Here is an 11,988-nt window from a genome sequence, read left to right as displayed (position 1 = left end):
GAGATTTCTTGGGTATGAGAATGGATGTAGGGAAGAAAAAAGCTGCAGGAAAACTCTCTGCACTCCGAATGGCGCGCGAATGGCGCTTCGCGGTAGATGGCAATATGGTAAAACATGTCGCGACAAGCTTTCAGCTGGGAACATAGAATAGCTTTTAGTGGGTTTTTCTTTGTTTTTGTTTTACTGTAGATTTTTTTACTTTCGTTCGTTTCAATAAGTCATGTTTCCCGGTTGAGTAGTAGAAGTTGGCTCAAAATTTTTGGAACGTACCTACTTATCTGAAATTTTAAGGTTATTATTTCTCAAAAAATCTCACCATCAATGAAAAAAATCAACATGGGAGAGAGCATCTTTACCGATTATCAACAGCATGGTATGGCATAAATTGAGAGTGCAGTTCTTGCATCTTAAAAAATTTATTCGGTCCTTTCAACTGAAGCATCAAGTCGTTCTTCCTAGCCATGAGATTTTACTCATAAAAAGTTCTCACTTGTTCCAAACGTCTTTGTCGTTATGAACCAGTTTTGGTGAACGCTTTTTGGATGAGTCATCATAGAAAACACACTATCGTCACATTTCTTTCGAGATAATGATGCTACATAAATATATTTATTCTCTAACTAGATTACGCTCTATACTTTGTTTACGTCCTACTTTCTTTTATAATTATTCTACTCATTAAAACGACATTCCTATCTCGTTACACCTAAACCAGACTTTGGACACCCGATCTTACTGGCTAAATATTTGGTACTGGGGAAATATGGCTACTTACAATCATGCTTACTGACTAATTTTCAAAACAAATAATTCTACTGGTAAATTATCTAATTACTGGCACGCTCGGCGACTGCCGTACTGGTTATTACACTGGTAATTTCTCCATTTCTGCTGGAATCGATGGTTGGGACACTGGAAAAAAATCAAGATTAAACGTCTCAAAACTTTTCAAAATTCGAACCAAACCGCTCACCTGGTGGAAATGTGACGTGACAGGCTGTTGTTGCTAGGCAAATGTGGGGACATGCTACTTCCGCCGCCGGATCCACCCCCACCGACCGTGGTACTATCGACGTATCTTTGCTGTTGCTGGTCCTGATGGAGGCTGCTGCTGGCGACTGAGGACGCGGACGTTGGAATCGAACCATGAAGATGCTCCATCGAGTGCTGAACCGATAGCGAATGGCCGTGGGTTGCAATCAGCAGTTGCTTCTGGCCCCCGGGCGATCCACCGGCACCTCCGGGGGGACCAACCTGGGCGTGCAGCTGGGAGCTGATCATCGAGGGAAGAAGTTTGTCTGAAATGGATGAAGTTTCATCATAAGTTACTGATAGGAAATCACTGAAATTGACTATTGGTAAAAATAAAAAAAAATAGTTTCTTTTTCTTATATACATATGTATCTTAAATCCTAATGAAAATTTTCAATTTTTTTTTTCAGATCAAATTGTTGCACACCATAGTACATAACTTCATCTTTAACTTAAAATATTTCTATGAACTCTAGTTTAAAAAAGTTTTAAAATTAGCTAATTTGAAGTGAAATCAATCGTTCATAACTGATGACCCAGCAAATCAATACGAAAAACAAAACTTTATTTAGTATCTTTTAGAGCAAGTTCTCTGGTGTTGGGAAAAAGTAGTAGAAATAGTATCACTTTTAGCACATTTTGAAAATTTTGCCATAATACAATTTTCTACCACTTTTTCCCAACACCAGTAAACTTGGTCTTAGAGCAAATTGATGGGTGTTTGGAAAAAGTGGTAAAAATTTGGCAACTTGTAGCACATTTTGAAAAATTTCACCATGCAAAAATGTTTTTAAGATCCTTGGGCGTTGTATTTTTTCCAGCACTGTTTCCATTTCACCCGTATGTGATGGAAATATTGCTTTTTTTGTATCACAGCATGCGCAAATACAACACGTGTTTGTAAAAAAAACTTGAAGGTCACAGATCTTGAAAATGTTTTTGCACGGCAAAATTTTCAAAATGTGCTAAAAGTGTCAAAATTTCTACCACTTTTTCCCAACACCAGTGAACTTGCTCTTAGTATCCACTTAGTATTCCACTATCCAGATTGAATTAAATACAACTACATTTTTCTGACATCATTTGAGGAAGTGCTTAAGTATATGATTTATTTTTTATATTTTAATCATTTAACATCTTTGTTGAAGACCGCAAAAAGATTTAACTGTAGCTTTAAAAACATTAAGATGCAGGTAGGCTTAACATTTTTTGATAATTTCGATTTTAGAAAAATTGACAAAATATTTTGTTTTCTCAGACGTTAGAATTACTCGCTGAAAAGTTGATCACTGAATTGAATGCTTTATTTTCAAAATCTTTGTGCTATTCCACAGTTTTTTTATTTTTATTTATGGCGGCCCACCACACTCCCCCACACCAAAAAGCAGGGTTCTGTCAAAAATGTGAAGAACTCTCTAAGCGGGTTTATACCTGTTTTCAGAAATTATCGTGAAAACAAGAGCTGATAGATACAAAAACTTATCTATTATAAATTTGAAATCAACACCTCCGATAAATCGAAATTAGTTCTATTTTTTGTATGTTGTATTTGTTTAAACACAGGAACTTTTTTTGACATTTACGTGTCACTGAAAACTGCAATCTTTAAAATAAATCACCTGTAATTAACAAAACCTGTAATTTTAAATTGTTTTCCTTGAAAGTTAACGAAGATTCATTTATTATTACAGCAAATGTCATGTAAAAAAGTTGAACCCTAAAAATTTAATGTCATGTAGTCATGTTTTCGACCTATAAAATTACGGTAAATGTCCTGCTCTTTTTTGTTACAGGACATTTGCGTAATTTTACAGGAAATAATTTTTGCTGTGTAGAATAATATTCAATTTTTCAATGTATAACATGTATCTATTTATTTTAAAATGGATATCTGTCTGTTCCCTATAGACTAGGAAACTATTGATCAGATTTTCTTGAAACTTGGCAGGTGGGTGCCTTGAGGCCGAAGAAGGTTCCTAAATATTACAGTCTGAGATAAAAACAAAATGTTTGCATTAATTGAAAACCATTAAAGCAAATGGAACCAAATTTGGCACGAGAGGGGATCTGGCTGCGAGAAATATTCAGCCTTCTTCTTTTTGGAAGAAGGGGAAAAGGAAGGGGGGAGGGGGGACTCACTTTCAATGTTTAACATAACTCGAGAATTGATTCTAAACAACAATCAATTCTCGAGTTATGTTAAACATTGAAAGTGAGTCCCCCTCCCCCCTTCCTTTTTCCCTTCTGCCAAAAAGAAGAAGGCTGAATATTTCTCGCAGCCAGATCCCCTCTCGTGCCAAATTTGGTTCCAATTGCTTTAATGGTTTTCAATTAATGCAAACATTTTGTTTTTAATAACAATAACAAGGTCACGATCGACGGCGACGAGCTGGAGATAGTCGAAGACTTTGTCTATCTCGGCTCACTGGTGACCGCAGACAATGACACCCAGCCGTGAGATCCGGAGGCGAATTATCAGCGGAAGTCGTGCCTACTATGGACTCCACAAGCAACTGCGGTCGAGAAGACTTAGCCCTCACGAAGTGTAACCTGTATATGACGCTCATTAGACCGGTTGTTCTCTACGGGCACGAGACATGGATATTGCTCGAGGAGGACCTGCGTACACTCGGAGTATTCGAGCGACGAGTGTTAAGAACCATCTTTGGCGGCGTACAGGAGAACGGAGTGTGGAGGCGAAGGATGAACCACGAGCTCGCGCGCCTCTACGGCGAACCCAGTATCCAGAAGGTGGTGAAGGCTGGCCGGATACGCTGGGCGGGACATGTTGCGAGAATGCCGGACGACTGTCCTGCAAAACAGGTGTTCGCTACGAATCCGGTAGGAACAAGACGAGCGGGAGCGCAACGAGCGAGGTGGTTAGACCAAGTGGAGCGTGATCTGGCGAACGTGGGGTGCCCGAGAAATTGGAGAACGGTTGCTATGAACCGAGTGAATTTTAGGAATTATGTTCGTCAAGTTATGTCGTGAGACGGAATACTATGTAAATAAATAATAATAACTCGAGAATTATTCTAGCAAATGGAACCAGAATAGGCATGTGAGGGTTAGACCGCTGCAAGCTTTGTATGGAAATTTCAAATTCTTAATTTTTTACACCTCCCATAACTTTTTTAAATAGCAATAAAAATTTTGGAAGCGATCCATCCTGACCTGAATTAGCGCAACTGGTTTTAATTTTGTATGGAAATTTGTATGGGAAAACAAAATTTTTCATTCAAAAATCTCCAGAGATGTACTAAAACCTTCAAAAAATATAACTTTGGATTAAAAATATTCCTTTATTCTTAAAGTACAATTCATGTGAACAAAGCAAAAACTGAACTTGTACCTAAGAATGGATATTCGATGTTATGAATTTTTTTTTGTTCAAAATTTTTTTTTAATTTTAGCGTTTTTGATTGTTTTAGAAAGCTATGTATCCATAGGATGAAAATAAAAATTCTCAAAAATCTGCTCTGCCATTACCAGAGAATTTATATATTTGTAAAACCTTTGCTAAAACATTTCATGAAATTATTAAAAGCTCTAGCAAACAATGTCTGCCATTTTTATCAATACTTTTTAATGGATTCAGATTTTTCATCATGAAATACTTAACTGCTTGTTATCTTACCAAAAAATGAAGCTTAAGAATAAACAAAACCAAAAATTAAAGACCAACTTCATTTCAGGCTTATTTGAATTTTCTGGATGATTTCATTTGGCAGAAATTTATTCTTCCATACAAATTTCCATACAAAATTAAAACGCGTTGCGCTCACTCAGGAATCAACCATATCATATCAAATTTAACATTGATGCTTGGTGACCCAAAACGCATCGAAAAAACATATGGGAGCAAAAAGTCATTTTTGGCAGCGGTCTAGTGAGGGTATTTGGATACGAGAAATGTTTCAATGATTACACTAGTTTACAAAGTGGAGCGTGATCTGGCGAATGTGGGGTGCCCGAGGAATTGGAGAACGGTTGCCATGGACCGAGTGAATTTTAGGAATTATGTTCGTCAAGTTATGTCGTGAGACGGAATATTATGTAAATAAATAAATAACTAGTTTACAAAATTTAAAAAAATCGTGACTTGATTGACTGACCAATATTTTAAATGTAAAATCGGGCGCTGAATCCGAAAATGAAATTCAAAAAATCTCAGTAGAACCGTTTTTGAGTTATGCTCCAAATATGAAATTTTGAAAAAATAAAAAAAGTTCTTGTACTTAGATGAAAATATCTCGGACGGCATAACAGTAATTTGAAATCCCTCTTTTCCATATTGAAGGTGAATAAATTTTCTATCGATCATCTCAGCACTGTTTTTGCGTATGATCAACATTGTTGATATTAGCGACTTTATGATAGAAAAATTTATAAAAAACGCATTTTTTAGAGAAAATTTTGTTTTTGCGAAAGTTTTAGACTCGATGGTAACATTTAAAAAATCTGATTTTCTTTTGTGCTTAAACGTCAATTTCAAACAAAGATTTAAAGTGGTTATTTATCAAAATCGGTTGAATATTAAAGAAGTTATGGTTACTTTACCATAACAGTATTTTTTGCAGTTTTTAATAATTTAACGAACCGCAGTACACTTATCATAGTATAGGAAGAATGAAACATGAAAAATCTCACTCGCTCCAAGTCAAAACTATTTATTAGCTTACCAAAAGGTCACATGCCAAATTTCAGGATGATCTGACCATAGGGAGGGGTTGCTTGAGTCTCAAATGTGAATAAAATTTTGAGGTCTTTTGCCCGGGAGGAACGAAAAATACTAGTTTTTCATCAATAACTTTTTTCATCACAAGCCGATTGTTTTTGATGTTTAATTTTCTTAAAGCCTAAGTTGAGAGAAATATTTCACCCGAAGACTGCAACACGATTGGACTTGAAGTAAAAAAGTTATTGCAATTCAAAGGCCGCAAATTTTGTCTAACACTCAATGAGTACTTTTTACGCATTGCGTTTTATACGAGAATTTTCGACCAAAATACAATCTTGGAACCACAATAACTTTCCTGTTTCAAACCCAATCGAGTTACGGTCTTCGGGTGAAATATTTGTCTCAACTTAGGCTTTAAAAAAATTAACCATAAAAAACAATCGGCTAGTCATGAAAAAAGTTATTGATGAAAAACCAGTATTTTTCGTTCCTCCCGGGCAAAATACCTCAAAATTTTATTCACGTTTGAGACTCAAGCAACCCCTCCCTATGGTCATATCATCTTGAAATTTGGCATGTAACCTTTTGGTAAGCTAATGAATAATTTTGACTCGGAGCGAGTGAGATTTTTCATGTTTCATTCTTCCTATACTATGATAAGTGTACTGTGGTTCGTTAAATTATTAAAAACTGCAAAAAATACTGTTATGGTAAAGTAGCCATAAGTTCTTCAATTTTCAACCGATTTTGATAAATAACCACTTAAAATCTTTGTTTAAAATTGACTTTTAAGTTCAAAAGAAAATCAGATTTTTTAAATGTTACCATCGAGTCTAAAACTTTCGCTGGAACAAAATTTTCTCTAAAAAACTGCGTTTTTTATAAATTTATAAAAACTGCGTTTTTTATAAATTTTTCTATCATAAAGTCGCTAATATCAACAAAACTGTTGATCATACGCAAAAAAAGTGTTCACATGATCGATAGAAAATTTATTCACCTTCAATCTGCAAAAGAGGCATTTCAAATTACTGTTATGCCGTCCGAGATATTTTGACCTAAGAACAAGAACTTTTTTTATTTTTCCTAAATTTCATATTTGGAGCATAACTCAAAAACGGTTCTACTTTTTTTGAATTTCATTTTCGGATTCAGCGCCCGATTTTACATTAAAAATGATCTTCAGTTTACTTAGTTCAAAAATGCTGTAAACTAGTGTTATTAGAGACCCTTCCCTTCTTCCAGTGGAAGAAGGTGTTCCCTCCATACAATTGTTATTGAAAAATTCGAAAATTCGAAAATTCGAGCAATTGGCTTGGGAAGTATATTTTGATATGGGAAAAAATTCTATGATTGTTTGAAACTCCTCCCGATTTGCATTGGGAGGATAGGAAAAGGAGAGGGGGGCACACAAATTTTTGCAATAGATAACTGACTTAGTGAGAGGAAACAAATTTGGCATGCGAGAGTATTTGGGTGAACGAAATGTTCCCTAGATGGTTTGAAGCTCTTCCCATCTTTCACTAGAGAAACATAAAGGGGGAGGAGGCTCCCATACATTTTTTTCGCATGACTGGTGAAATAATCGAGCAAATGAAACTAAATTTGGCATGGGAGTTGATTCAGATACGGAAAAAAACTCTTTGGTTGTTTAAGATCACTCCCTGATCCCAGTTAACAAATAAGAAAAGAAAAAAAGACTCCATAGTTTTTTTTTAATATGTCGAGAGTCACCAGACGAAAGCACCGAATTTGGTATGGGATTGTATTTTGATACGAGTAATGTTCTATAATTATTTGAGACCCTTTCCTTCTTTCATTGAGTGAAATAGGAGGAGGAGACGGGAGCCTCATACATTTTTGTTGCAAAGATACAAACTTTAGTATGGGAGGGTTTTTGGGATAGAGAAATGTTTCTATGCTTATTCGGAAACCCTCCAGTCCACCCTTCAGAAACCCTTTCTTCTCAAAACAAAAGTTGTAAGTTCTTTAAACGAGAGTGGGGAGAGTAAAGTACACTGCACATTCTTTCCCGTTAAATGAATTCTACCATTTGTAGAAAATATGACTACTGTTTTCTATACTGACGATTGATTGATCGTAGGATTATCAGGTTTTTCTTGGTCAAGATCTGTGACCAAATTATTGAATACATTAGAATAGATCAGTGTTTCAGATCCTCTTAAAAATCTGCATAGGATTAATTAAGTGATCGTGGGCACAAAAGCGATATAAATACCAACTATTTAACAGTATATTTGGTCCCAAACCCAATATCTTCATCTACTCTCCGGCCTAACTTACCGCTACCGATTCCGTTCAAGGATGGCATCACCTGGTTTGATTTTGGTTTCCGCTTCCTCGTCTGGATCCCATCCTTCTTCATCGTCAGCGGCCGATCCACGTTGTGCAACTTATGATAAAGTCCGCAAGCGTTGCAAACCGGCTCCCCACGATTATTCCTTCGCCACAGCGTCGTCGTTACCGTCTGACAATTGGCACAACTCACTCCCGTTCTTCTATTTCCGGGGACCGGCTGTTTCTGTGAAAAAAAATTGGATTTGTAAGTTAAAAAAGCGTTAGTGTTTTTAAGGAAGACCTACACTTACAGGTGGTTGTTTGGATTTCTGGCTACGATTCGGGGGTCGATTGGAGCCCGGGTTCTGCCGGTTGAAGAGCGCACAGGCGTTGCAGAGTGTGTGGCCCACGTTGTCTCGCCTCCAGAGCGGTGTATCCGAGCTGCCACAGTTGACACATTCGCGCTGTTCAGGCGGTGGAAGAATGGGTGCATCGTATGATCCACCGAGATCGGCCCAGGCCTGTCCATTTCCGGTGGTGTAATCCGCCGGCCCCGATGCGATTTGAACGGTTTCGAAGTTCGAGTGGGTGATGTTCTGAAATGGGTTGAGATGAACGGTTGAACGAAGGGTTTTGGAAGGGTGTGGTATCACTTACGTAATCCAGATTTCCGTAACAGTAGGGATAGATCGGCTGGGCTCCGGGAGATCCACTGTTGTGCGCATGAGGGTTTTCGTAGGCATAATGAGTGGGATTCGAAAGTGGTTTGCTGCTGAATATCGTCGAAGATGTCAAGGTAGGATCGTTGCTTTTGTACAAAACGGTATTAGGGCTAGCCGAGTGATAGTAGACGGTTTCTTTGGACGGGATGTACGGATAGTTTCCGGTGTTGGTGTAGCTTTCCGGTGTGATGTAGTAGTTCTGGGCCGACGATATTGGATGCACCGTTTCCAGATTGGTGTAGTGGGATTTGACCTCGCCAACAGTGTTCTCCGGAACCTGTTGAACTTCACCCGGTTGGCCAATGTCCCGAGCATCGTAGATCTGGACGGTCTGCTGGTGCTGGGATTGTTGAGGTTGCGTCTGCACAGCAGTTTGATGGTGATGCACTTGCGATTGAGCATGCTGAGCTTGGTGCTGTTGATGTTGGTGTTCTAGGTGTTCGGATTTGACTGAAGAGTCCACCTCATGTTGTGAAGGTTGTTGAAGGTGAGTCGTTTGGATGTGAGCATGTTGATGGGGATGATGAGCAGGATGCAGGGGTAAGTTTGCCTGAGGTGGTTGATAATGCACGAATCTCGGATGATACTTGAGATCCTCGTATCGCACCAGTTGAGGATTTTCGTACCGTATGGGCTCATCAACGTCAGCTGCATTTTTGTAATCCACGTAGATTGTTTGCGTTGGAACCTGTAGCTGCACAGGCTGTCCTTCAACGGTAATCAATCTCTCTTTCTCCAGACTTGACTCTCGTTTTACAAATTGAGGAATAGGTGAAGCAGAACTAGCTCCGTGCTGACTTACTGGAACTGATTGTGATTCGTATGCATAGGTGTGACCAGTAGCAGTTGTGACAGTATGCGTGTGATACTCCACAGCTTCATACTCCATTGAATCCGGTGGTGGATGTCCGTCATGTGTTTCGGCAATCTCTCCACTGGTAGTTATCATTCGATGCTTGTGTTGATTGATGATCACAGCCGTTGGCAAAGCGGCAGATTGAGCCTCACTGTTGGTCATATCGGTAGGAACAACTATCTCATGCACTTCAATCTCCTGCAGCGGTGTATGTTTCTGCTGATGGGGAGTTTGAGCTGGAGAAGGATGGTGGAGCTGTTGCTGTTGTTCAGGTGATTCCGTCTCTTGACCAGGCGTGTTCTCCTTCGAGTCTCTCGATTCCATCTGAAACGAGGTAGGTTACATATCAGTTCATTTGGTGCTTCACTAGCCGGGAAGATCTTGCAAAACACCGTGAATCATTTTATGACGCCTATTGAAGTGTTACGATGTTTGCTCAAAAAGCTCGCGCGTCACCCAAAATTATGCCCGCTGCTTTTCGCGCTTGATGGACTAAAGAACCACTTTGGTGTTAAGAATCAACAACGGTCAACTAATTTCACTTAAATTATGCTTGACGATTTTAGCGATTAGCACAAAGTTATAAAAATGTTCTTTAGGAGTAGAACCAACCGACATTCGTTAATCGTGCAAATCGGTGGCCATAAAAAATAGGTGCAGTTTTGGCCGCCCTTGGAAGCGGTGTTTGCGTTATCAAATCCCAGACAGCAGGGAAAGCGTACAGTGTCTTGTTCATAACATTTATACACACGAACTATTTTGGCATTGTTAGTTTCTTATGTCAAAATGAAAAAAAAAATCCATAGGTATTTTTTATCAGTAATTTTAATTTCTGATTAATTTTAAAGAAGAAACAACCCGTTTCCGATCGATAAATTCGTGTTAAGGAATGAAATCATTTTTATTAGATCCTCGAATTGTCAAGACTGAGTCTTGAGCTCATCGACCTAAAGATGGACAAGGTGGATTGTTTGAGCGCCATTAACCTTTACTTAGGATTGCCAGATATTTTCATAAAAAAGCCGGACATTTTACAAACACAAAACGGGACACAGCCAAAAAAAGTGGGACATTTAAGAACTCTTAAAATAAAGCTTAATTGTATAGCCTTTGGCTGATGTAACTTTTAAGTTACCATCAGCCAAAGTTTTTCATAGAGAGTACTTTATGATATTTAATTAACGTGGATTGGTTTTGCTCAGTTTTTCTCACATGACGTTTATTTATACGATTTCTTTCCACTTTATTATGAGAGAAAATATTTCAGGTCCTGCATGCTTATAAACAATTTTCTTCATACAAAAGTTATTTACATTGCATTGGTTGAACGTGCTCCAAGAATACTTAACTGAATCAGAATCTTGCTGTAATGCTTAGAACTTATCAGTAACTAAGTATAATCTTATATAAACCATAAAAAATAAAGCTTATTTAAAAAAAAAAGTTTTTGAAAGATTTCTGTGTTGAACCAATGAGTTTCATTTTTTCCAGCGTAAGTCAGTGAATTTTGTAAAAGTTTTCCAAAAAAATCAGGACATTTTGGGGAAAAAGCGGGACAGCGGGACACATTCAACAAAAAAGCGTGACAAAATCGCACTTACTGTTAGGTTCAGATTCAGAATTTTTTTTTGCTGTATAGAGGTGGGTTCAGGATAAACTTGCCAGATTACCCGGAATGATTAAATATCCGGGTAAACTCAAAATTTGGAAAATGCCTGGTCCAGCCCGGTTACCCGGATTTAATTGAAAAAAAAAAACAAGATATATTCAATTTGTGTTGTTTTTTTATTCATGCGTCCAAAATAAATTTTTTATAACTAAAGATAAATAAAGATAATCGTGAAAGGTTTTTTTGGAAGTTTAAAATACAATTTAAAATCTGCTGATGATTTTTGATGAAAACAAAAAAAATCAAGTTTTTTTCTCGATTTTTGATGCAACGATGTTTGGTCGACAATTTTGAAATCAAATGCCCAGCTTTGGCCTAGTTTTTAGTTTAAATAGATTTGTCCGGCCCAAGTACGTGCTGAAAAAATTCTGCGTTTAGGAGGTTGATACAGATTAGTCTAATCGATGTTCTCTTCAGCTTTTTTAGTCAAACAGTTCATAAGGCTGAATGAATTTGCTACACAACTCGAAAATTGAATTAATTTCGAATCACCAGGTTCAGCACATTTTACAAAAGCATTTTGGTATTCTTTGAAGAGAGAAATTTCTGATTTCATTTTGAATTAAGTACGCCACAATGTTATTTATTATATTGAAAATTGGAAACTTTTTACGACGATTAAATTTAACGTCGAACAGCACGAGAAATCAATAAATAGGATTTCATAAAAAAGCACACTTAAATAATTTTATTTACTAACATTTAGCCTAAATACACAGTTTAAGTTTTC

At 37.4% G+C, this 11,988-nt stretch overlaps 1 protein-coding gene across 3 annotated transcripts in view; it reads right to left on the bottom strand.

The window, feature by feature from the left end:
* Positions 1–637: 637 nt before the first annotated feature.
* Positions 638–11,988, bottom strand: part of LOC129757774 (GATA-binding factor 2-like) — a 71,471-nt gene continuing 60,120 nt past the window's right edge. For 2 of the 3 annotated variants that reach the window (XM_055755074.1, XM_055755073.1), the window contains exons 2-6: positions 8,669–9,913; positions 8,323–8,607; positions 8,018–8,255; positions 974–1,298; positions 638–912 (exon numbers count right to left, since the gene is read on the bottom strand). In XM_055755074.1, coding sequence (XP_055611049.1) covers positions 828–912; positions 974–1,298; positions 8,018–8,255; positions 8,323–8,607; positions 8,669–9,913 — 2,178 coding nt within the window. In that variant the 3' untranslated portion in view covers positions 638–827. Of the gene's footprint in view, positions 913–973; positions 1,299–8,017; positions 8,256–8,322; positions 8,608–8,668; positions 9,914–11,988 lie in introns of those variants that run through there. The other variant, XM_055755075.1, reaches the window with a different exon arrangement.

The sequence above is a fragment of the Uranotaenia lowii genome, chromosome 3 (assembly GCF_029784155.1).
Source record: "Uranotaenia lowii strain MFRU-FL chromosome 3, ASM2978415v1, whole genome shotgun sequence".
Classification (NCBI taxonomy): Eukaryota; Metazoa; Arthropoda; class Insecta; order Diptera; family Culicidae; genus Uranotaenia; species Uranotaenia lowii.
This window is presented reverse-complemented; position numbering and strand designations above follow the sequence as displayed.